A 26,322-nucleotide genomic window follows, 5' to 3' on the forward strand; every position below is an offset into this window, starting at 1 on the left:
TTCAGAGATGATGAAACACAAGAATCAAGAAAATACGGCCCCCTTTCTGGTGTCATGCCTCCTTTCAGCGGTGCCCCTGAGGTTGAAGTGATCCCTGAGATGGTGTGTTAGGTGGGAGGAGTGGTCCCTCACTGTGCAGTTCAGCCTCAGGGGCAATTCAAACTCTGCCACAGGCTACCAGTGAATGTTGGGCAAGATTCCCTGCCTCACTCTCCTGATCTTCACGTTGGGATGAACAGTGCCTTCCCCCCGGGCTAACTGGGTGACTTGGCTAAGACAGTGCTCATATAGTGCCTTGCTTTGTTAAGGCTTTCAAGGACCACTGCTTCCCTTCCACCAAGCCATATGCATAGGATAAGACCTCAGCTAACTGAAATTCTTAGTAAATATACACTTCAGAGAAGTCATTATTATTCTGCCTAAGGTCTCCCAGGCTTGCTACTTATTTCCGTAATTTTTTAAAAACATCTTAACTCTATGTGCCTGCAATTTGGGATAGAGTATATGTCACTGGACTGGAGATAATGTGGTTTTGCATCCTTTTGTCCCTGTGTCCATTACGCTCTATATTCATGACATCTGCATTTGCAAGGATAATTCATAAGGCTTCATTTTGTTTTCCACAATAAATTGATCTATTCCAGGGCTTCCTTCATAGCTCAGTGGATAAAGAATCCACCTACAATGCAGGAGACCAGGGTTTGATCCCTGGGTTGGGAAGATCCCCTGGAGAAGGGAAAGGCTACCCACTCCAGTATTCTGGCCTGGAGAATTCCAGGGGGTTGCAAAGAGTCGGACACGAGTGAGTGACTTTCACTTCACTACTGAAAACTTCCCGTTTTGGGTTGTTTGCATCACCAGCGCTCCACAGTCCTGCACAGGAAGAAGGGCTTTCTCTTGCTCTCTTGTCCTTCCTCAACCCCTGGGTGGACTCTCTGCTGAAATATTTGGTAAACACTGAGGTATACCGCGAGACTCCCCTGGCAAGGAGAGCTAACATCTCAGGCCACAGTTGGTTTGTTTGAATGGGAATGTTTCTCCCAAGATGGATTCAAATATTAATGTGCTCTCTTCCCCCTCCCCACCCCTTTCCTGTTGTCTAGTATTCTTTTTGCAGATGTTAAAGGATTTACCAACCTCTCCACGACCCTGTCTGCTCAGGAGCTGGTCAGGATGCTCAACGAGCTCTTTGCCAGATTTGATCGACTGGCCCATGTGAGTTGAATTTAATTCCCTCCTCGTCTTCACAGGAGTGACGGGCTGCAAGCAGAATTAGGGGAGAAAGGGACTCAGTCTTCATCACCAATGTCACTACCGTTCTGCATCCTGACCCCAGACCTGGACCCCTGACCATTGTGCATTCTGGGGACTGATGTTAGTTATTTACGGTTTGTCAGATGAATTTTCCCAGCTGAGAGACAGCTGGTTGAGTGACAATTAAACCAAAGTGCTTTTAAATCTGTTTTCCATTCTCCTCCGCCTGTGGCCGGGCTCCAAGCAGCTTCAGTGCTACTTCATGCAGAGCCGACTGCCTACAGTTTCCCAGCCAACCCCAGCCATCTGGAATGAATTGGCCTCTTCTCAAGGACCAGTGAGCTACTGACCCGCCCCACCACCATTTTGTCTGACCTAAGAGCTTGGGTTTTAGCCAACAGGACACTACCTTTCTTGTGCTGTTGGCTTGACCAGAGCTAAAATAGAGAACAGGTTAAAGAATACGAACATTTGCCACCAAAACAAAGATTTCAAGTCCTCAAGCCACTCAAATCACAGAAGAATGTCATTGTCACACTGTATTTTAGCCCAGGTTTTGGATTCAAATTGGCATGACTTGACTTCCTGCTTTGTAAAGGATGTATAGTAGTGCCAGGTTCACAGGCTGTTGTGAGAGTGGAATGAAACCTTATCATTGCTTTGTGACTCCATGGACTGTAGTCCACCAGGCTCCTCTGTCTATGGAATTCTCCAGGCAAGAATACTGGAGTGGGTTGCCATTCCCTTCTCCGGGGGATCTTCCCAACCCATAGATCAAACCCGGATCTCCTGCATTGCAAGCAGATTCTCTACTGTCTGAGCCACCAGGGTCATGATATGATATGATATCAAACAATCATATGATAAGCCCATATGATTGTTAAGGCATCAAAATGTGCTATTTTAAGGTCACTTCACTCAGAGTGAGGTCACAGAGATTGTCACAGAGATCCATTCATCCTGCATCTAAGCATCTATTAGGTGTTGTATTGGGAATATGGGAATGACTGAAACACATTTTCTCCCTTCTTAGAGTTGAGTATTGTCAGGGATACCTAAAGAGGTCATCAGTGTACAGTGTGCTATATGCTGTGATGAAAGCAAGTCTAGAATCCCATGGGAACATAGAAACGATGTATAAGCCTTGGGTCAGAGAAGACTTCTGGGAGAAACTGATTCTTAGGCTGGGTCTTAAAAAGAAGACAAGTACAACAGAATACTACTCAGCAGTAAAAAGGAATAAACCACCATTACATGTTACAACATCTGTGAATTTCCAATGCAATATGACAAGTGAAGAAGCCAGGCCACAGAAGGTTAGACAGTTGGTGATTCCATTTGTAAGACATTCTACAGAAGGCAAAAATTACAGGGAAGGAAAAGGGGTAAGTCTTCGCCAGGTAGGATAAGGGATGGAGGGAGCGGATGGATTGGTTGCTCAGTCGTGTCTGACTCTTTGCGACCCCGTGGACTGCAGCACGCCAGACTTCCTTGTCCATCACCAACTCCTGGTGTTTGCTCAAACTCACGTCCATTGAGTCGGTGATGCCATCCAACCATCTCACCCTCTGTTGTCCCATGCACAGAAGCATAGGGTCGTTCTATGCACAGAAGAGTAGGGTGAGGTGACTTGTGGAGTGATCTGGTTGTTCTGTATGTGAGCGTGATTGTACACATTTATCAAAATGGCAACTTTTATTATATAAAAGTTGTACACCAATTAGGAGGTAAAGAACACAGGAAAGGTCAATGTATGCAGAGGAGAGAACAAAAATAAAGATGCTGTGTGTGTGAAGAACCAGAAGATATTTCGCATTGCTGAAAGGGGTAGAGGGGAGGCTAGAAAAATAAGCAAGGACTGGCCAAGGACCTTGCATTGTAACCTGCAGCTACTGGACAGCTATTAAGTAGGAGGCTGACAGGAGCAGAAGAAGAGGTAGAAACATGTCTCCTCTCAGGAGAAGGGTCAGATTAACCTGAAGGGCTGGAAATTTGAAGGCAGGGAAGAATGTACACCATTGCTTTCTATCACTGCTTCAAGGATGGTTGGTGCCAGTTGCACATAGTTCTTCTACTTTATATTCTGTTTCTAAATATTTTTGCCCAGAGGTGCTGAGAAGAACAAAAATGGCCCTCCAAAGAGAGCTGAGAGATATGATCAAGGTCAGTTTCTGGTGTCACAGTAATCTGCATTGACCCAGATAAAGGATTGCTATGAAAGATGCAATCCAAGTTGTTCAGTCAACACTGCCTGTGTACCTACTATGTGCCAGGAACCATGTGAGGCAGTGGCAAGACAGAATCAGCCCCTGCCCTCAGACTGCTAAGGGAGAAACAAGTCTGCCAACTTTGCAGGACAGTGTGATGCAGACAGTAGGCACAGAAGTCCTGGTGGACAAAGAAAGGGACGGTCAGTGCTTGAGGTGAGGAGTGGGGTGGTTGAGCAGCATCAGGAGAAGAGGCCACATGCAGATGGGGTCTGAGGAAGAGCAGGAGCTTTGCCAGCATCAGATTAGATAACAAAGCACCTTCCAGGCTGAGCCGCGATGCAAAGGCAGGCAAGTGTGAAAATGCGGAAGTGTGCTGCTTGTTTGGAGAGCTATAAGGAGCTCAAGATTGCTGAAGCGTAAAGGGCATGGGAGACTGCAGTGAGGAGTGAGCTTAAAAAAGAGAGCAGACACAAGTCTGGAGGGCACAGTGCAACATTTAAGGAATGTGGACTTGACCTTGTAGCTCTGGCTTTTTACCCTGGCTACACTATGCCCTGGGGCTTCCCTCGTGGCTCAAATGGTAAAAAATCTGCCTGCAGTGCAGGAGACCCAGTTTCAGTCCCTGGGTGGGGAAGATCCACTGGAGAAAGGAATGCCTAACCCACTCCAGTATTCCTGCCTGGAGAATCCCATGGACAGAGGATCTTGGTGGGCTAAAGTCCGTGGGGTTGCAGAGGATCAGACATTACAGACTTCACTTTCACACTGTACTTGGTCAGGGAGAGGTGAGATGGCCGTGCACAGCCCAGCGAGTCCCTGGGCTGCAAGAAGCTGTAGTCCTTCTGGAGCTTGAGTCATACTGAAAGATTTTTAAAAAATGAATATCAAAATAAACGCAGATAGACAATGGAGTAAAATGATTAATTTCGATCACATTAAACATTCATCAACTGCCTAGTGTACATTCTGTGTTACCCAGTGTATTTGCCCTGGATTACCTAACTTACAGTTAGGCAGTTCTTATAAAAAATCTATAAGGGAAGTTTTTTTCTTGTTCCCGTTTTGTAGAACAAGTGACCGAGACTCAGAGAAGTCAAATAATCTGCCTGGAACCCCTGGTAGGTGGTGCCTCTGTGATTCAGGCCACCTGAGGCCAGGTGCTGGCTTCTGACCACCGAGCAATGCCCCAGGCATTTTAGGAATGGAGCGAGATGTCAGAGATTTATTGTTATTCACACTGGACGACTCTGAAAGTTAGGTTTCTAGGACTTTGGCTGTGGGCTGGACTTCAGTTAACTTCAGTTGCACATTCCCTGCCTGAACCTCAGTTTCCTATCAGAATAGTGCTCAGTCATGTCCAACCCTCTGTAGCACCATGGACTGTAGCCCGCCAGGCTCCTCTGTCCTCCACTATCTCCCAGAGTTTGCTCAGATTCATGTCCATTGAGTTAGTGATGCAATTTAACCATCTCATCCTCTGTCATCCCCTTCTCCTCCTACCTGCAATCTTTCCCAGCATCAGGGTCTTTTCCAATGAGTTGGCTCTTTGCATCAGGTACCCAGAGTATTAGTGCTTTAGCTTCAGCATCTGTCCTTCCAATGAATATTCAGGGTTGATCTCCTTTAGGATTGACTGGTTTGATCTCTTTGCAGTCCAAGGTACTCTCGAGAGTCTTCTCCAGCACCATAATTCAAAAGCATCAATTCTTCAGCGCTCAGCTTTCTTTGCTGTACAACTCTCACATCCGTTTGTGACTACTGGATGAGCTATGGACAGCTATGGGTTGGACTTCAATTAACTACAAATCGTCTCTCTGAGTCTCAGTTTCCTATCAGAATAGTAATAAAGGATAAATGAAACAACACAAAGTCTGGCTCAAAATAAGTCCTCAGCACACCCAGAAGTACTCAATAATTCCCACTCTACCCCTACCCCATTTTCACCCACCCACCTACCCCAGGGGCATCAGTATCTTCTACTCTAGGGGACTTCCGTGAAAAAGCTTGAGAAATCCTGCCAGTGGAAACAATTCAGCTCACCTTGGAATGCGAAAACCTACTTGAAATGCTTTTGCCTCCCAACCTCGGGCAAATCACTTAACCAAGTGGGTCACAGATTTTGCTTCTGTGTACAAGCAGATTAGACTTGCCTTTTCTCCTATCTTTTAGTATCAAAATTCTGTGGCTTTATAATGACCTCTCCCGGCTGTGCCCGTAATTCTTTGCTGTTTTATGTCGTACATCTGACAGAACCCACTTCCCGTGTAAATACCGTCTACTGCAGCTGCCCATTTATCCACTGCATCATTAAGGTACAGGCCAAAACTTCAAAGCTTTCTATTAAAGATCCTCTTAATGTGATTGAGTTCCTCAGTGCCTTTGTGGTTCAGGCTACTCAAAGCAGAATGTATTTGACTCTTTCTGGTGCCCTTAGCAAACTCTAGTAACTTCTGATCTTCGATCTTTAAAAAAAAAATAGTTCATAACTGCCCCTCTCCCTTCCAAATTAGGAATAATATGTATGCTATTATCAAGGCTTTAAAATTATAAATTTAAAGCAATATCATTACATCTTAAACCTTGTTTCAGATTCCTGACAAAATGGGAAGCAACCTAAATTATTGTTGCAAGAAACAATTCTGGGATTTCCCTTGTGGTCCAGTGGTTAAGACTTCACGCTCCAATGCATGGGGCATGGATTTGATCCCTGGTGAGGGGAACTAAGATCCCATATACCTCAGGGCCAAAAAACCAGGACATAAACAACAAAAGCAGTATTGTAATGAATTGAATAAAGACTTTAAAAATGGTCCACATAAAAAATAATATCTTAAAAAAAGAAACTATTCCAACACTATGGAAAGCTTATCAATAGATTTTAAAGAATGAGATAGCCATTTCTGTACCAAACATGAAATTTCAAGACAAGTTTTTGCGTGAAAAAGCACATCTTAGATCTATAAACATGGTATGATCAGTTTCCTCTCCATGGATCACAGCTTTGTCATGGTGAAGGGCCTTGCATAACTCAATGAAGCTATGAGCCATGCCATGCAGGACCACCCAAGATGGATGAGTCATAGTTAAGAGTTCTGACAAAACATGGTCTGCTGGAGGAGGGAATGGCAAACCACCCCAGTATTCTTGCTGTGAGAACCCCATGAACAGTGATACAAAGAGCCTCATGAACATGATGTGAAGAGCTGACTCATTGGAAAAGACCCTGATGTTGGGAAAGATTGAAGGCAAAAGGAGAAGGAGGCGGCAGAGGATGAGATGGTTAGACAGCATCACTAACTCAATGGACATGAATCTGAGGAAAGTCCAGGAGACAGAGAAGGACAGGGAGTCCTGGTGTGCTGCACTCCATGGGGTCTAAAAGAGTTGGACATGACTTAGCAACTGAACAACAAAATTGATCAATTTGTAGCTAAAGAGCATGAAAAATAGTGCATACATAGAAATATAGAAATGTGTGTATAAATGCACAGCAGTCTCTCAAGAGGGGAAAGGGGACCAGGTTTCTAGCGTGTGGTGTGTCTGAGGGGGAGAGAGTACTCAAGGAGACTTATCTACAGCTTTATTTTTACTAGGGCAATATATTCATGTGTTAATTTGTATAGTTGCAATTAGATAAAGTACCATAAAAATTGCCATGATTTCTAATATAACTTTTTAAAGTGCATTCGTGGCACTAATGTTCTTGTTCTGAGAGTCTTTTTCCTTTTCATGTTTTGTGTTTTTGGTTTTTTTTTTCTGATTACTAAAGCCCTACTTGTCCATTATGTAAATTCAAACATCAAAGATAGAGACAACACATGGAACCCCTCATGGTCCAGTGGTTAGGACTCCCTGCTTCCAATGCAGGGGGCATAGGTTCAATCCCTGGCTAGGGAACTAAGATACCATATGCTGTGCAATGTGGCCAAAAATATTTTTAACTTTTTTAAAAAGAGACCATATAGAAAGTACACAACCCTATAATCTTCAGTTCAGTTCAGTTCAGTCGCTCAGTCATGCCCAACTCTTTGTGACCCCATGAATCGCAGCACGCCAGGTCTCCCTGTCCATCACCAGCTCCCGGAATTTACTCAAACCCAAGTCCATCGAGTTGGTGATGCCATCCAACCATCTCATCTTCTGTTGTCCCCTTCTCCTCCTGCCCCCAATCCCTCCCAGCATCAGGGCTTTTTCCAGTGAGTCAACTCTTTGCATAAGGTGGCTAAAATACTGGAGTTTCAGCTTCAGCATCAGTCCTTCCAATGAACACCAGGACTGATATCCTTTAGGATGGACTGGTTGGATCTCCTTGCAGTCCAAGGGACTCTCAAGAGTCTTCTCCAACACCACAGTTCAAAAGCATCAATTTTTCAGCACTCAGCTTTCTTCACTCTCTTACCCCTCCCCGATGATATAACCACCTTTGATAATTTGGTACCTGTGTCTCCTCTATAGTACATATATGGTTTCCTAAATTCTCTGGATTTTTTCCCCAAGACTTTTATATCAAAGCCATCAAGATGAAAAGAAAAGGATTATATTAGGACTAACTGAATAAAATTTACAAGACCCTCACCTGACTTTATTTTTCTTTTTCTGTATCTTTTTTCAAAGGAGCCTGGCTTTTTTAATGTGAATTTTTCAAAGCAGTTTCTGGTTAAAAAAAAAAAAAGAAGTTGCTTGAATATTACTGTCAGATCGTCTGACAGCTCACAGGAATTGATCAGAAGAATGTGTCTGCAGATTGACAGAACTTGACAGATGAGAAGACAGGCCCTTTCATATTTGTATTTATATTTATATGGTGTTGTTCAGTTGCTAAGTTGTGTCTCATTTTATGCGACCCCATGGACTGCAGCACTCTAGGCCTCCCTGTCCCTCACTATCTCCTTATTTATATTTATATATACATACACAAATTATTATTATATTTATGTGAAACGGTTAGTCACTCAATCGTGTCTGACTCTGTGACCTCAGGGACTGTAGCCCTCCAGGCTCCTCTGTCCATGGGGTTTTCTAGGCAAGAATATTGGAGTAGGTTGCCACTTCCTTCTCCAGGGGATCTTCCCTACCCAGGGATTGAACCCAGATCTCTTGCATTGTAGGCAGATTCTTTACTGTCTGAGCCATATATACATACACAAATGGTATTTATTTGGGGACCACAATTTTTCAAGAAGCTGTCAGCTTTGCCTTTTGTTTAGAAGGAAAATGGACCCTTCAAATATCTTTACCACATTGTTCTCTGTCTGCTCCAAAAGGTAATAAGCGGTTTTACGTGTCTCCTTCCAAATCACATTTTGTCAGGAAATCTATCATTCTAGACTCTGCCACAATTTCTGTATTTTTCTAAAGAGCATGGAGCCCCAAAGTCAAACAGAGATGCTGTGAATTCCACTCTGCCTCTGATTTGCTGGATGACCTTCATTTCCGTAAGCCATCTGTGAAGTGACATTTGACTCAGAATGTGGTCATAAAGACTAGACAAGGTCAATGTGATAACTTCACCACATAGCCTGGCATGTAGTATGTGCTCAATAAATACAACTCCCTTTCCCTAAGTTTTTCCAAAATTCTTTCACCACTGTCTTCATGGAAAAATCACTAATTTGGAGCTGTTGAATATCATTTATAGTCCATATCATTATTTTTAGCCAGCTGCCCTGTGGCACAGTTTTCATATCTAAAAACACGCTCTGCTGTGTTCAAGGCTGTTGTGATTCTCAGAGGAGAAAAGAGAAGATGTGGTGTTGAATGTGGAGAAGACTATTTTCAGATGCTAGCTGTCATTGTCATTGCTAGTCGACGGCCATGCTTGCTTTATTATTTGTTAAGGACAAGCGGATCATTTTGACTGGAGTCATATATGGCAAATTGAAACCTGCATTATCAGTAGCTTCCGTGACTTATCGAAGGTCAGACAGCTGGTAAATTTGACTAGAATGGAGGTCTGATTTTTAGACCAAAGTGTTCCCTGCTCCACCCTTCCCCTCCCTCCTCCCGTGGTCAACAGGGGGGAAGATGTCTCCACTGCACCAGGTCACCAGGGGCCTGAGTCACTGCCAGCTCTGCCCAAAGACCATTTGCACATGAAGGGTGCCCGACTGATGTCACCGGCCACTGCCTCCCAGCCCCAGTGTGCTCCTCAATATAAGAGCAAGGGATTTGCTCCTTTGCAAACAAATTTTAACATGTGGCCACTATGAGATACATATATACACACACACACATATATATATACACACACATATATATATACACACACACATATATATATGTGTATGAAAATTCATATTTCTGTAGTGTGCATGTCTATATGTATACAACATATATATATCTCAATATATACAGTATATATATGTACAGTAATTGCATGTGTATCTACACATCTGTAATACATATACAGAATTACAGTGAGTTTTTATCATTAATTTCATTTAGTGCCAAAAACTTTTCTTTATTCCAAGCATGTATCCTTTTACTTTTTCTGTGTTAAAAATGCCCTTTCCTTTTTTTTCCTTAAAAAAGCTGAATGTAGTTTTTATTTTAAAACAGTTTTATCTTTATAGAAAAAAACTGTGAAATAGTACAGATTTCCAATATGTCCTACATGCAAGTTTCCCCTATTATGAAAATCTTAACACTAGTATGATACACTCATTGAGATTAATGATCAAATTTTGATAGATTACTATTAATGACAGTCCATTTTTCATTCAAATTGCCTTAGTTTTAAACCAGGATACTATATTTAGTTCTCATGTCTCCTTTAGACTCCTTGAAGATATGACAGCTTCTCATTCCTTCTTTACGATGACCTTCACAATTTTATTTATTTATTTATTTTTATTTATTTATTTATTGAAGGATCATTGCTTTACAGAATTTTGTTGTTTTCTATCAAACCTCAACATGAATCAGCCATAGGTACACATATATCCCCTCCTTTTGAACCTCCCTCCCGTCTCCCTCCCCATCCCACCCCTCTAGGTTGATACTGAGCCCCTGTTTCCTGAGCCATATAGCAAATTCCCCTTGGCTGTCTATTTTACATATGGTAATGTAAGTTTCCATGTCTTTCCTTACATCTCACCCTCTCCTCCCCTCTCCCCATGTCCATAAGTCTATTCTCTATGTCCCTTTCTCCATTGCTGCCATGTAAATTAATTCTTCAGTACCATTTCTCTATATTCCATATATGTGCATTAGGATACGATATTTATCTTTCTCTTTCTGACTCACTTCATAGCAAGATCCTCTATGACCCACCTCCTAGAGTAATGGAAATAAAAACAAAGGTAAACAAGTGGGACCTGATTAAACTTAAAAGCTTTTGCACAGTGAAGGAAACTATAAGCAAGGTGAAAAGACAACCCTCAGAAAGGGAGAAAATAATAGCAATTTAAACAACAGACAAAGGATTAATTTCCAAATTATACAAACAGCTCATACAACTCAATGCTAGAAAAACAAACAACCCAGTCAAAAAGTGGGAAAAAGACCTAAACAGACACTTCTCCAAAAAGACATACAGATGGCTAGAAAACATGAAAAGATGCTCAACATCACTCATGACTAGAGAAATGAAAATCAAAACCACAATGAGATATCACCTGACACCAGTCAGAATGGCCATCATCAAAAAGTCTACAAACAATAAATGCTGGAGAGGGTGTAGAGAAAAGGGAACACTCTTGTACTATTGGTGGGAATGTAAATTGATACAGCCACTATGGAAGACAGCATGGAGATTCCTTAAAAAACTAGGAATAAAACCACCATATGACCCAGCAATCCCACTCCCAGGCATATACCCCAAGGAAACCAGGGTTGAAAAAGATACGTGTATCCCATTGTTCAGTGCACTATTTACAATAGCTGGACCATGGAAGCAACCTGGATGTCCATCGACAGATGAATGGATAAAAGAGTTGTGGTACATATACATAATGGGATATTACTCAGCCATAAAAATGAATGCATTTGAGTTAGTTCTGATGAGATGGATGAACCTAGAACCTATTATACAGAGTGAAGTGGGTTAAAAATGCCTTTTCTTTTATAAAGTGATGGGAATAGTGGGATAGTTGGGTCATTATTTTTGTATGTCGATGGACGTTTTTCATACTTCCTTGGCAAAGCACAAAATTGAACCTTGGTGCAGTCCTTTGGGCCCACTGGTTGTTTTATATATATGTATATATATGTATATAACTGTCCCATGGACTACACAAATCTAGAAACTGTCAGAACCAGTGGGCTAGGTCTGTCTAGTTCCATTCTGGCCATCACAGTCTCAAGTGTGTTAGAAGAAACAAGCAAAAGTCTTGAGTTTCCCTTTTTGTTGTCTTGCAAAATTAGTGGCACTGAAGCCGCCAATAGATTAGAAACTACATGCTCCTAAAAATAACCATGGGATGCTGTGCATGCTATCAGCATTCTGAAGATCGCATCTGTTCCTGTTTGGGAAGGTTGGCAAGACCCTGGAGATCTGGTGCAGACAGGGAAACACCAGAGCCAGTTCTGGTTCTCTTTTCCCTGTCTGGTATTTGTTTTTTTTATTGGGAGAGTGATTTCACTCGTTACCCAAACATGATGTCCCAACCGCTCTTCCGCTTAGGAAGCCAGCATGGTGCTTTAGAGCCTGCAGTACCAGGGCATCAGTGTGCTCCTGGCATCTCAGCAGGCCCCTTGGTGTCTGCAGTTCCCCTCCTCCTGCCCTTGGACTCTGGTTTCCCAAGGAGAGCTGCTCACCCACCAAGCCCTAGACTCATAGGCTCCTAGGGCTTCAAATCTAGAGAACACCTCACAGGTCATTGAGTCCCAGGCATCTAGCCCAAGGAGATCTAGAGGGACTCTGCTGTGGTCACAGATAGAGATGTGGAAGAACTAGGACAGGAGACCAAGTCCCCATCACAGAGACGGGCAATATTTTTAGTGCCCCATCTGCTTGACCTTATACTAAACCTTCACACACATCATCTTCCTTCATCTTTACAATCACACCGTGAGGTCCTATTCTTTTTTTTTTTCTTAAAGACCTAATTTTATTTTATTTGTTTTTAAACTTTTTGACCACATGGCCTATGGAATCTTAGATCCCTAACCAGGAATTGAGTCCATGCCCCTTGCATTGGAAGTGCAGAGTTTCAACCATGTGATGACCAGGGACATCCCTGAGGTCCTAGACTTAGCCTCTTTTTATAGATGAGGCAACAGAGGCTCCGAGGTTAAGTAATTTACCTAAAGATCTTTACACAGTAAAGATGAGGTGGGGGTCTAGGATTTGACCTGCTACAGTGGAGTTCCTCTGCCAACACTCTTTGCCCCAATGCTATATTGTCCCAAGTTCTCTGTCCTCTAAAATCTGCAAAATCCAGCCTATTCCAGTTCAGTATGAAAAGATGCATGGTTTCCTAGATGCCTGTTGTTCTTTGAAACTTTGTAAGAATCATATCTTCAAGAATGTGAGTCCACCAAACAGCTGTGTCCTGCTTCTCACTGGTGAAATGATGAGGATAAAAACTGTACCTACCTCAAGGTTGTCGTGAGATTCATTCCATTTAATATATGATGCATATTGTTGTTCTTTAGTTGCTAAGTCATGTCTGACTCTTTGCGACCCCATGGACTGTAGCCCACCAGGCTCCTCTGTCTATGGGATTCTCCAGGCAAGAATACTGGAGTGGGTTGCCATACCCTCCTCCAGGGGATCTTCCTGACCCAGGGATCAAACCCAAGTTTCCTGCTTTGGCAGGCAGAGTCTTTACCACTGAGCCACCAGGGAAGTTCATGGTGCATACTAGGGGCCATTATTAATCACCTTTGTGTCAGGGACAATAGTTACCTTATGATAGATAGGTGCTCAACTGATGTTTTTATCAGTCAACAAGCATATGAATTAATAAATGAATGGAAGTATGTATTAGACATAGTCAGTCCCTCTTATTAAGGTGCCAGTACCCTAGTTGGGAAAGGACTTTATATAGAGCTGAAAAGGCTGGTATCTTTAAGTGATTTATATATTTAAGTGCTTGTTTTGAGCTAGCAACAACAACAACAAAAACTACCAGTCCAGGACATGTCCTGAAAAGAAATGTGTAGTGGGAACAGGACTCATAGGGGAACACTGAATACCCATGTTGAATGCCCACTCTGCCAGGTCCATCCATACAGTAGGTATTGAGATTAGAGCCAGGATATGACTGTGTATCTGTCAGGCTCAGAATCCACTGTTTTTCCATGACTCCATTCTGCCCCTGATACCTTCAAACATCCCCTAATTTCCTGGGAAGATGATAGCAGCTTTTCAAAAGTAGGAGCCCCTGATTCCAAGGTGCAGACCTCTTGACCCAGCTTCCCTCCTTCCCAAGCCTTTCAGAAGCACTTACCTATCTGCTGACTCAATCCTTTCCCACATTATGCTTTTCAGGAGCATCACTGCCTTCGTATTAAAATTCTGGGGGACTGCTACTACTGCGTTTCAGGACTTCCTGAGCCCCGGCAGGACCATGCCCACTGCTGCGTTGAAATGGGCCTCAGCATGATCAAAACCATCAGGTAACTTGGGATCTTCTTCCTAATCCCGGGCCTTTGGTGGGCTTGATGGAAAAGACCAAAAGTACCCTATCTATCCTTTACGGTCAATTGTGTATGTTGCAAGGTGGAGTTCTTTGACTTATTTCATGAAGATTTATGCCCATTAGTTCTCCCATAAAGCCAATAAACCTGCTAGTTTCATTCTATTCTAGATATACTTCCTTTTCATTATTTGTTCAACAAATTTGTATAACCAATGTTCTTCTGGGGATACAGCAAGGAACATGATGAATGTAGTGCTTACCTTCAGGAAGATGACAGTGCAGTGGGAGAGATAATACATAGACAATTTCAACACAGTACAGTACGCTCTGAGATGAATCAAACCAGCGTGGTTGGGGTGATAGAAAACCAACAGTTTGTGCAATCTGGGGTGCTGGAGAAGACTTTCCAGTGTACAGATGTCTAAGCTGTTACCTGAAAAGTAAGACGTTAGATTCTGGAGGTGGAATGGAGAGCTTGGAGGATAGATGGCCGTGTGCAGAATTCGGGATGTGGTGCCATGGCAGTTGGTGAGGTCTTGGCTGGAATGTGGTGACAGGCAGGCTGCACGCTGGGACCAGCCAGAACCTGCAGGGCCTTCTCAGTCACGTTAAGGGGTCTCAGTAGCTCAGCTGGTAAAGAATCTGCCTGCAATGCAAGAGAACCCGGTTCCATTCCTGGGTGGGGAAGATCCCTTGTAGAAGGGACCGGCTACCCACACCAGTATTGTGGCCTGGAGACTTGACAAAGAGTCAGACAGGACTGAGTAACTTCCACTTTAATTTTATCCTAAGGTCAACAGGAAGGGCAGCCAAGGGTGTCTTCGTCTTCATGGGTGTGTGACAAGTGCTCTTGGCTTTGGTCAGTATATCTGACAAATAGAGATTTAATCAAAGGGGGATAAGTTATTGAGGTCAAGGACTTTAGAACTAGACTGTCTGTGGCTGTGGGATAAAACCTCAGTGTTGTCAAAGCTCCCTTCAAGGTTCCAAAATGTTTGCAGATCCTCCAAGCATCACATGCTCCCACAACCACAGCAAAGGCAGCAAAGAGAGGACTCATGGGCAGAGATCTCCATGGCTTGTGCCTTGTCTTTTAAGAGAAGAAGAGTATTGTTGAAAACAGACTGGAAGACTCTCGCTGTGAACACACACCTTCGTCATATGGTCTACCTGTTGCACGTGTGATGCTTGGGAGTGTTAGTCTGAGTTAAAGTCAGCAAAGACAGCAACCCGCACCCCCATGCACACCCTCCACTGTAGGCTCAGCTTGTCTGCTGGTTCCCAAGACCAGTCCGGGTACAGGCAGGAGTTGGAGGCTCCCTCTCTATTACAATAGAAGCTGGCCGTGACCAACACCATGTGCCTGGCCTTTCTACCTGCTGACAGATCCCTGACTTTATTCAGGTTTCAGGCAGAAGTCTATTGACATCGGGAAAGGCTGGGAAGTCCCCTAATTAAGATGAGGGCATAGAAGCACTTTTCCTAAATACGATCCTGTCCCACGGAAGCAACCCTGGTCATTTCAAGACTGAGACTGACATCACACTCTGGGTGGGCAGGTGTGCCCCCTGGGCAGGCCTTCAGGATCCCACCTCTGGAACCAACCATGACCAGGGCCTGGTCGAAGCAGTGAGGTGCTTTGCCATGAGGTGTACAGTGAGAGGGCTTCCCTGGTAGCTCAGTAGTAAGGAATCTGCCTGCCAATGTAGGAGATGCAAGTTGATCCCAGATGGAGAAGATCCCCTGGAGGAGGAAATGGCAGCCCACTCCAGTATTCTTACCTGAATAATCCCATGGACAGAGGAGCCTGGTGGTCTATAATCCAAAGGGTCACAAAGAGTTGGACACAACTGAAGTGATTTAGCACACATGCATATATAATGAAAAACCCCACCATCACAAGCCCTAAGACCAGTCTCTGGAAAGAGACTGGAGATGTCCACTTTGCTATTACCTCCTCTTCTACAGAGATACAGATGTTTCTTCCAAGAGGGACCATAGAGAAAGGAGTCCACCACTTCCCACCAGGGTTCCCTTTGATCAGCCTTTCGTAGATGGGAAAGGCTACAGATGCTTCTCAGCTGTTAATCCAGATGCTTGAGAGTCTTGCCCTGAAAACTAGGTTGAATTGTGATAATGTGTTGACTGGTTTCAAGGAGGCAATGGGCCCGAAACCCAGAAGACCCAATGTCTCATACCAGCTGTGCATCTGATGAGGTCTGTGAACTGTCAGTCAATCAGTAGGTCAGTCAACAAATAATTTGTTCAGTTCTACCATGTGTCAGATACTGTGCTAAGTCCCAGAAATACAGTGATGAACGGGTCTCTCCGGGGTCCCTCTCTTGTCTGTGGCTGCCCATTAGAGACGTTCCTTGGATTGGTTGTCTATGAAATGAGGAAGTTGGATTAGATCAGCTCTGAGGCCTCTGCAAGTTTATGACTTATCAAAATCAAGTGTAAGTAGCAAAACCTTCCACTGACTTTCTCTCTTCCTTTAAATTTGTGTTCAGATTAAATTGATCAATAAAATTAAGAGCCACTGAGCCTTTGTTGAGGCTCGTGGGCTCTTCACTGCTGCGCACGGGCTTTCTCTGGTTTTTGTGCGCTGGCTTCTCACTTTGGCGGCTTGTCCTGTTGATGAGGATGGGCTGTAGAGCACGCAAACTACAGTAGTCGTGGCACGCAGGGAAGTTGCTCCACGGCATGTGGGATCTTGATTCCCAAACCAAGGATCTAACCCACGTACCTTGCACTGGCAAGCAGACTCTCAACTACAGGAGCACCAGGGAAGACCCTACTTAAACATTTTTAAATGATGATCACAATCAAGTTAATGAACACATCCATCACTTCACATAGTAATCTTTTTATGAGAATGCTTAAAACCTACTCTCAGTGAATTTCAAATATACAATAATTAATGTTAACTATAGTCATCACGTTTACATTAAAACCTCGGAACCTATTCATCTTATAATGAGTATTTTTACCCTTTGGCCAACATTTACCCTGTTCTCTACCTTATCGCTAACTCTTGACAACCACCTCTCTACTCTGGGTCTATTGGTACAGCTTTTTTTAAAAAAAAAACAGTCCACATATAAGTGGACTTGTCTTTCTCTTTCTGGCTTATTTCACTGAGTATAATGCCCTCCACATTCATCCAGGTTATTGCAAATGGCAAGATTTTCTTCATTTTTAAACCTGAATAATATTCCAGTGTTTCTGTGTGTCTGTTTCTGTGTGGAGAGAGAGAGAGAGAAAGGGAGAAAGAAATGAGTGATGAAAGGAAAGAAGGGAGAGAGAAGGAAGGAAAAAAAGAAAGAAAGAATATTCTCTTTATCCATTCATTCACAGACTTATAGGAGTTTCTAACTTGAACTTGAGTAGAAGATATGCTGCAGAGATGACATTGCAGAAGAAATGAACATTGATTGTCAAAATGCTTTAAGAGTCTCAGAACATTACCATTTATCTTCTGGAGAGGATCTTACCCCTCCTGACCATTTTAACCAATCTAAAGTGTCCTTTCTGAAGCTTTGGAGTGGGAGGACACTGAGATTTGGAGGGCTGAAGTGATTCAAGGACTTTCTCTTGTTAGTTTATTAAGTACAGCTTTTACTTCCTTTAGAACAAGACAGTTCAGGAGGATGTTTTTTAACTGCATGAGTCAGAGTCTATTAATACTCAAACAACTCCTTGATTATAATGTGGGTGACTTGAGGTCCAGCATGAATTCTTCCGGTTACCAACAAAGCATGGTGCAGAGAAATAAAATACGAGCTCTCGAATTAGGCAAACCTTAGTTGCAATTGGCTCAGACTTGTAGAGTTTCCACTCCTACTGTCAAGTATTTCACTCTGAGGAATGACCAGCAGACAATATTTGCACCTCAGTGGGCGGAGAAGAAAATTCCAGTTCTATAGCTTTGCCAAAAAGTCAAAAATCTTAACCAACCATCACTTAGACACATTGCAACTTTGTATTCAGCCCCAAAGGCACTTGTTCCAACTGGAAAACTCCAAAGAAGCCGTCAAGTCTGGAACCATACTTAACATTACTTGCGTATGTTGTAATGTCAATAAGCCATTTATTGACTGGTATCCCCAGGCTTGATGGCCACCCTGTATATTTGTCATTAGAGATGGATCCCTATTGAGGTACTGCCCCCACCTTGTCAGGGTTTCTTTGTCCCCCTTTTTGGCATTTCCTCAAGGAGTCGGAATCCCAACACCAGTCCCCAGAGTACAGACTGACAGTGAGGGGCTGGTGCTCTGATGGTGAGATGGCATCCGACCCCAGCAGCTTCAGTCGTGTCTATGTTTGGGTGAGATTTATAACTCCTGCACAAATGGCAAACCAACGCTCAAAGTGGCACTGGGCCTTTATTCACCAATCACTCCAAATATGTTATAGGGATTCTCCTTCCATCACACACTAGTGGGAACAGAGAGCTGGAATCTGGAAAGCTGGGATAAGCATGCTACTCAGAACACCAGAAGGCTTCCCAAGGAAACAGAGTCAAGACTGTCAGAAGTAAAAGCATAAGGGAACGGTTTCCCCATCTATGTATCTCCACAGTGGTCCTTTTCACTGAGATCCAAAGTTTTTTTCCTAAAAACAAAGTCATGGGTCTTCCCTGGTGGCCCAGTGGTAAAGAATCCACCTTGCACTCATGGGATGTGGGTTTGATCCCTGGTCCGGGAAGATACCACATGCCTTGGGGCAGCTAAGCCTGGGTGGCAACACTAAGACCCAATGCAGCCAGATAATTTTTTTTTAAGTACCTTTAAAAAAACACAAGGCTGTGAAGAAGGTTACCCTAGTAGTTAAGAATGGCAGAAACCACATGTGTGTGTGTGTGTGTGTATATGTGTATATATGCTTATGTATGCAACCCACTCCAGTACTCTTAACTGGAAAATTCCATGGACGGAGGAGCCTGGTAGGCTACAGTCCATGGGGTTGCAAAGAGTCGGACAATACTAAGCAACTTCACTTTCTTTCGTATGTATTGTATATATGTACATGTGTGCTATGTATGTATATGTGGCGTGTATATATGTGTATGTGTATGTATGTGTATACGTATGGTGTGTGTGTGTCTTTGTGAGATATGTGTATATGCATGAGTATATGTGCACCTATGTGTCTATACATGTGTGTTCATGGGTATGTTGGTGCATATGTATGTGTGTGTGTGAAGGATTTGAAGCAGGCTTCATGGTCACTATAATTCTAAATTCAGTCTGTGGAGTTAGTGCACAGATAGTTGGTGACCTTTTGAGATACATCAGGTTTTATCCCTCAGGCGATGGGAAGTCTCTGACACTTGAAGTGGGGAAGTGTCATGTTCCGATCTGGGCTTGAGGAGGGTAACCATGGAGATGGGTAAGTCTCTCCAGTTGACTCTGGATGAGAGAAAACAGAGGCCCAGGGGAAGGAAACTGGTTGGGAGATATTTTTATAACAGTACAGGAAAGAGGAGTAAAGACCTTAAATAGAGCAGTAGTGAAATAGGAAAGGGTTATAATCCTCTAAAGCTGAGACCCCAAGAGACCCTCAAGACACAGTATGTGACCTAGAAGTTTAAATCAAATTTTATCATTATAGTAAACTTCCCTTGTCGATTGATAATACTCTAAGCATTTGGACAGGGTTCTAGGCTTCCCTGGTGGCTCAGACGGTAAAGAATCTGCTTGCAATGTGGGAGATCTGAGTTCGATCCCTGGGTTGGGCAGATCCCCTGGAGGAGGGCATGGTAACCCACTCCAGTATTCTTGCCTGGAGAATCCCCATGGGCAGAGGAGCCTGGCAGGCTACAGTCCAAGGGGTCACAAAGCGTTGGGCACATTTAAGTGACTAAGCACACACACACCACCTTATTAGAGTTTGTTGCTGGATGTGATCACAGCAATGGTTCCCTGGAAGAGTGACTTGTAGGGAACATACTTGATCACAAACTGCAGTCAGAAGACATAATGTGGTTCCTGCTTCTTCACTTCTCAAAGCCTGCATGACCTCTTCTGTGAAATGGGAACCATAAGAGCCCTAACTCAGAGTGTTCTTTTGAAAATTCAAATACATAGCATGCATTTATCACCAGAAAAAAAAATTTTTTAATAGAATCTTACAATTAGGGCTGAGTTTGGACACTGGAAAATTGGACTCAGTTAAGTTACAGAAATCTGTTCATTTCTTAGGGCTTCTAGTCTAATAAAATAATAACAATAACAATAAGGTTACATGAACACCTACTCTATGCCATGAACTAAGTGTTTTACATGTCTTCACTCAGTTAGTCCATATAGCAATTCTAGGAGTTAGGCAGGGCTGAGAGCAAAATATTGAACAACTAGTGATACTATGATCTCTGAAGAATAAGATTTAGCTTCAGGACCAGGGACCAGGCTTGATCACTCAAGAGCTTTTGTGTCGCAGAGTTTTATTAAAGTATAAAAAGGGACAGAGAAAGCTTCTGACACAGACATCAGAAGGGGCACGGGGAGTTGCCCCCCTTGCTAGGCTAGACAAGGGAATTATATACTTTTTAATTAGTTATTACAATAAATCAAAAGAATGTCTCAAGGTTGTAAACATTTTACCAGACCCACTCCCACAATTTACATTTTAAGATAACAGGATTAGAACTTACCAATAGAAAGATCTTACCAGACCCACTCCCATAATATACATTCTAAGATGTCAGTATTAGTCAGAAGGTTTTCAGGAAGTAGAAACTGTCCTCAAACAGGATACATTGTTGTTATATAATCCTTAGTAAGGAGTTTAAACCGAGTAGTTTGTTGTGTAATCATCAGTTCCAGGCTTAAAGAAAAAAAACGTTTTAGGTGACTAATACTAAGGAATGTAGGGGGGAAAGGGCGATTGTCCTTTCCTCCTCCTTGAGAATTCCAGACCCCTATCTCCTCTTTGAGAGCCCCAAGGCCCCCTCTCCTCCTCGGAGACCCCAGACTTCCTATCAGCCTGCCTAGGACTTGACTCTCTCACTAGTATGGGCTGCAATACGGACTAATCAGACTAGTCAGGGAAGTCCGTCTGAGTGGGTGCTAGCCATAAACAATCAGTACGGCTGTGTGGGTGCATCCTGACTCACCTCTGGAATTAGGCTCCTACTTTACCCGTGAGGAAACTGGAGCTTACAGAGTTCGTGTAATTGCCCACAACCACAGAACTAGTCAGTAGCCGAACAGGGGCACCAATCTAGAACCATCTGCCCTCAAAACCATTGGCTTTAACCATGACAGCGTGATACATCTCATCTCTAGATTTCTGGAGTTCTTTCTGATGCCCGCAATCTGCTATTGGCACCCAAAGGGTCACAGGGTAGCCTAGAAGGTGTCATATACATCCTTAATAAATCATCAGAACTGACCTTGAGAGGGAAGAGAAGTCAGTGAACCTCTGACAATCACAAGATCATAAGCCTTCATCAAACCTCTTAGTAAATGTATTCCATCAGAAAAAATAGTTGATTTTAGAAACATGATATTAGCTGGGTGAATGGCAAAAAAAAGAGGTGATTGAATGTAGCTTTATTTCTAATGAAGCATTTAATAGCATCTCATGGATGTCTGTTCATAAAATTAAATTAATTAAAATAGGCCTAGATAATAGTTCCATTAAGTAGATTGAAAAGTGGCTCCAGGTGGCACTTCTTCACACACCTTGGCTCTATTTCTGGGGAGGCTTGATAGCTTATAAGACACTAGAGCTGAAGGTAGGCTCTGTAATATGCAATGTCTTTATTAACGATCTGCAAAGGCTCCCTTGATGAAACTTAATGAAAATTTCAGAGCCTGATCTTTTCAGCGCAGTTGCTAAAAAGACATGGAATGACACCAGAATGCCAAGCAGAAACTGGCTTATCCCCAACGGTTAATTGGAGCAAAGGTCTTAATTCTTGTGGTGGGGTTGTCCTGCCAAGCAGCATGGCAGGATGAGGAATGAAAATCAGGATTTATTTTTCTTCCCTTAAGAGGCAGGAGTGCCCAAGCCTACTGCATGCCTCTGGGCATCTCCTCCTTCTTCCGTCTCCCTCTTGAACTTCTTTCTTGCTTTTTCTTTCTCTCCCTTTCTCCCTTGTCTGTCTCTGTCTCTCTGTGTATCTTTCTTTCCTTTCCAAACCCCTTTCTTACCTTGATCTGAAAAGTCATTGACTACAGCATCCACAAAGCTGTAGTTCTCTTTAAAATGCAGCAGAGTTGTCTGTAATGCGTGAGCAAGGGTTCTTTTTGCAAAATTATTTACAATGGTGAAGATCAAATCTATTTAGTAGCAATAGTTCATTAAGCTAATATTGATTGAATGCTTACCATGTGCCAGACGCTATATTAAATAACCTTCCTGACTCACCTTGCCTAATAGTGACCACAGCCCTGTGAGGTGAAGAAACTGCTGTCTCTTTCTCCAACTGTCAGAGGAGGAAAATAAAACTCTGATTGGATAAATAAATTCCTGTCAATGACGCACAGCCTATTAGTGGCAGGGCAAAGACCCTGAGGCATATTCATCTGAATCCCTAAATGTCCAAAGGCAGGGAAATGGTTAGATAAATTTTTGCATATTACAAAACAGGGAAATGAGGAACCATTAGTTGCCATGGTTTGCGTTAGTATTCCATGGCATAGGAAAGTGCTTGTGAGTTTAAAGAAATATGCATTGTAGAGTACACACGCACACATACGCACACATACACATGTGTGCGCGTGTGTGCATGCACAAACACATCATTTAGGGCAACCTTAGTTTTTTACATCTATTTTTACAGAGAGAGAAAGACATAGAGCTCAGTGTGGGAAATAGGTGGCTGGATCCTTTCTCTTGCTTTTGTCTCACGGGGTTCACACTGTTTTTGACCAGAAATCCTGCTCTAGATTCTCCCCTTACCTTCCCACTCTCAAAAGCAGGAGGGTGATGTTGAATGGACTACGAGGAGTGGCCAGGTGTCCGCGGAGCTCTCAGCCTGCATTCTGGCATTCTGAGGGCCGATCAGGGCCTGTCACTTCCTGACCTTGAACGAGAGACTTAACCTCTCTCTGTGCCAGGCTCCTTAGCTGTAAAATGGGGGGGGGGGGGGGGGAGTCCTAATTCAAGGTCCATAAAGACAGGAACAGATTTTCTGCTTTGTCTATTTGGTTCCCTGCTTATATCTGCAGAGGTCTTCAAGAAATCCTTGTTGGGTGAATGAATGAGATAAATGGATAAGATATGTAGTATCGGGTGGTTGTGAGAATGAAAAGAGATGATGAAGTCAACACAGAACACGAGGTCAACACAGAAGAGATATTGAATACGTTTTAACTCTCTGGGAGCCTCAGTTTCCTCATCTGTAAAATGGAAGTTTATAATCCTGATAGGCATCTACCCATCAGAACTGTTGTGGGCATCATATGAAGTATTTTATGAGACTGCAACTTCCATGCTAGGATAAGACATGGTAGTTTTTCAACTTTTTAGAAGCAGATGAGCTGCAAGTTTTGTAAGGCAAGCTGACTCCAGCGTCCAGTAAAGGCTGTGGAATAGATCATGGTTGAAGGCAAAGTCAGGCTCCATGACCAGCGTGCTAACAGCCCCCACCCTGACAGTGAGTGACTCCTTTGCTATCTTCAGTGAACTCAAAATTCTGTGGAAGGGAGCTTGTCATAGGTCTGCTGACTTTGGAAATTAATCAGCAGAGACTGTGTCATCCATCTATCGGGCAGAGCCAGATTAAACCTCAGTGGTACCGCTGAGGATGGCTTCTTTTTCAAAGTAAACCATTCCACGTAGTAGAAGTGGACCCCTGGATTTAGACTCACACCCCCGGGGTGAAATTCCAGCTATTCCACTGCTATATGTGTGACCAGAAGAAAGGAACTTCTTGGAACTCGGTTTCCTCAGTTGTAAAATGGTGCTGGCAATGGTACACAGAGTTATTGTAAAGATAAAACTTGACACTTGCACAGAACGCCCCACCCAGTGACTGTAACTGACTTCCTTAACTAACTCCCACACTCTTCCTTTTTTTCCAGCATTTCAATTGGAAGAACATTTCTAAGGTTCTTCATCTTTTACCATATACCAAGCACTCTTCTTTAATCTTTCAGTTACAGGAAATAACATCATCACTTTTTTATGGTTAACTGCTGCATTATGGGTACCCCTGCTTGATCTAGAGCTACAAAAAATTTTGTAATAACTATTAAGTGGAGTCTTTATTTCAAAGAAACCTTGATAGAAGCCCTCCATGCAAACAGATGAGAGCAAACCTGCTTGAATTGAAGGGGGAAGATGTGGAGATTCTTCCCACTCTCCAACTGGCAGGGCTAAAGGCACCTCCATGGTTCCCCTGGGGCTCTTAGAAGCAGCCAAAGGCTATAGAGAAAGAAAGATTTTGTCCATGAATTCAATAAGTACATCTGAGCACTATGTGCTAGTGGTTAAGAATCTGCCTGCCAATGTAGGAGACATGAGACATGGTTTCAATCCCTGGGTTGGGAAGATCCCCTGCAGAAGGAAATGGCAACCCGCTCCAGTATTCTTGTCTGGAGAAGCCCATGGACAGAGGAGCCTGGCGGGATACAGTCCATGGGGTCCCAAAGAGTCGGACATGACTGAGCATCTGAGCACACAGCACACACTCTGTGCTAAGTGCTGGGCATGTGGAAATGAAAGATGATACCCCTGCCCTCCAGAAGCTCAGAGTTTATGGAGAAGAAAGGGAAAATAACATGTTTATAAGGTGAGCGATCTATAGGCATTTTTTTCTTTATCTGCAGTGATGAAGCACAGCAAAGCATCAGTGTGACTTTACTTTGGAAAAAATAAACAGGACTTGTAACTCAGAGCAGAATTCGGTCCATTTTAGTTTCAAGGATACTCAGAGCACCCCTTTAAGAACTGGTCTTGAAACACATGGTATGTGTTTGTAGTTCTATGCCACCGCTAGGTAGCCTTTCCAAAGAGGATCACTGTCTGTAAATTATTCATTACTTTGCCATAATTTCATTCTTATCTTTTATTAAGTCAAATTCCAGACACAACAAAAAGAAAGAATGCAGTGTAGCAACCATGTTTGTCTTCTCATGATTTTTGTTTTGTAGAAAAAAAATAAAAAATCTAAATGTCTTTTCATTAAGATGTTCCAGTGCATTCCCTGGATAATGTTAATTGCCCAATGGCATTAGCACAGAGTGCTGTTTAATAGACCCTCACAATTAGTTGGCAAAGTGCTTTAACATCCATTATCTCCTCTGGGGCTCACAGAGGCTCTGTAAGTGAAACAATCAGCTAGAGTTTTATTTTACGACTGTTGAAACTCTGGGTTGGATGAAGTTATTTGCCCAGACTCACATAACACGTACAGTATCTACGTTGTGAAGTGCATGAGGTTTAAAAAACAACAGCCCCGGTTTAGTCTTAGAATCCTGCTTTTCAGCTGTGTGGCCACAAGAAAATCCTACTTTCCTGTAGTTCCGCATGGGCTTCCCAGGTGGCTCAGTGGAAAAGAATCCACCTGTCAATGCAGGGGACACGGGTTTGATCCCTGGCTCGGGAAGATCCCCTGGAGAAGGAAATGGCAACCCACTCCAGTATTCTTGCCTGAGACACCCCATGGACAGAGGAGCCTGGTGGGCTACAGTTTATGGGGTCGCAAAGAATCAGACACGACTCAGTGACTTAACAACAACAGTTCCTTCAAATGTGATAAGCGTCCAAGTAGTCTGTAGTATGTTCCAGACACTCTTCTCAGCTCTGTATGTATGTTTAGTCAATTAATTTTGACAATGCTATTATCATTCCCATTTTAGGTAGATGTTAAGTAATTTGCCTAAGATAGTGCAGCTAGTAAGGGGCAGAGCCAGACGTAAACTCAGGTAGTCTGACAACAGAGTCTGTATTACTCCCTCCACTATTGTGATGCTCATATCATGAGAAAGATGTAGATTGGAGGTGTTGACTGTACCCTTCAGGATAGTCCCAAGTAGGTTGACATGAGAGACATCCCCCCAAATCTCAATGGCTTAACTCAACAAAGATTCACTTTTCATTCACATTTTCTGTCCATTGTGAACTGGTTGAGGAAACGGCAGGGAACCACTATTCAAGAACCCTAGTTAAGAAGGCTTCATCACCAAGTGTCCTTGATTGATGGTGGGAACAGAGAGAAAATGTGGTTGATCAGTCTTTTAAAGCTTCTGCCCTAAAAATATGTATTTTCTTGGCCTCATGGCAAGGCATGTGTGATCTTGATTCTTTGACCAGGGGTC

At 43.1% G+C, this 26,322-nt stretch overlaps 1 protein-coding gene across 4 annotated transcripts in view; it reads left to right on the plus strand.

Annotated features, from left to right (window-relative positions):
- The window catches only part of ADCY8 (adenylate cyclase 8), a 226,972-nt gene that overhangs the window by 85,700 nt on the left and 114,950 nt on the right, over positions 1–26,322 (plus strand). For all 4 annotated transcript variants that reach the window (XM_043880380.1, XM_043880381.1, XM_043880382.1 and 1 more), the window contains exons 4-5: positions 1,104–1,215; positions 13,900–14,027. In XM_043880380.1, coding sequence (XP_043736315.1) covers positions 1,104–1,215; positions 13,900–14,027 — 240 coding nt within the window. The remainder of the gene's footprint in view (positions 1–1,103; positions 1,216–13,899; positions 14,028–26,322) is intronic.

Source organism: Cervus elaphus, chromosome 21 (assembly GCF_910594005.1).
Source record: "Cervus elaphus chromosome 21, mCerEla1.1, whole genome shotgun sequence".
In the NCBI taxonomy this organism is placed as follows: Eukaryota; Metazoa; Chordata; class Mammalia; order Artiodactyla; family Cervidae; genus Cervus; species Cervus elaphus.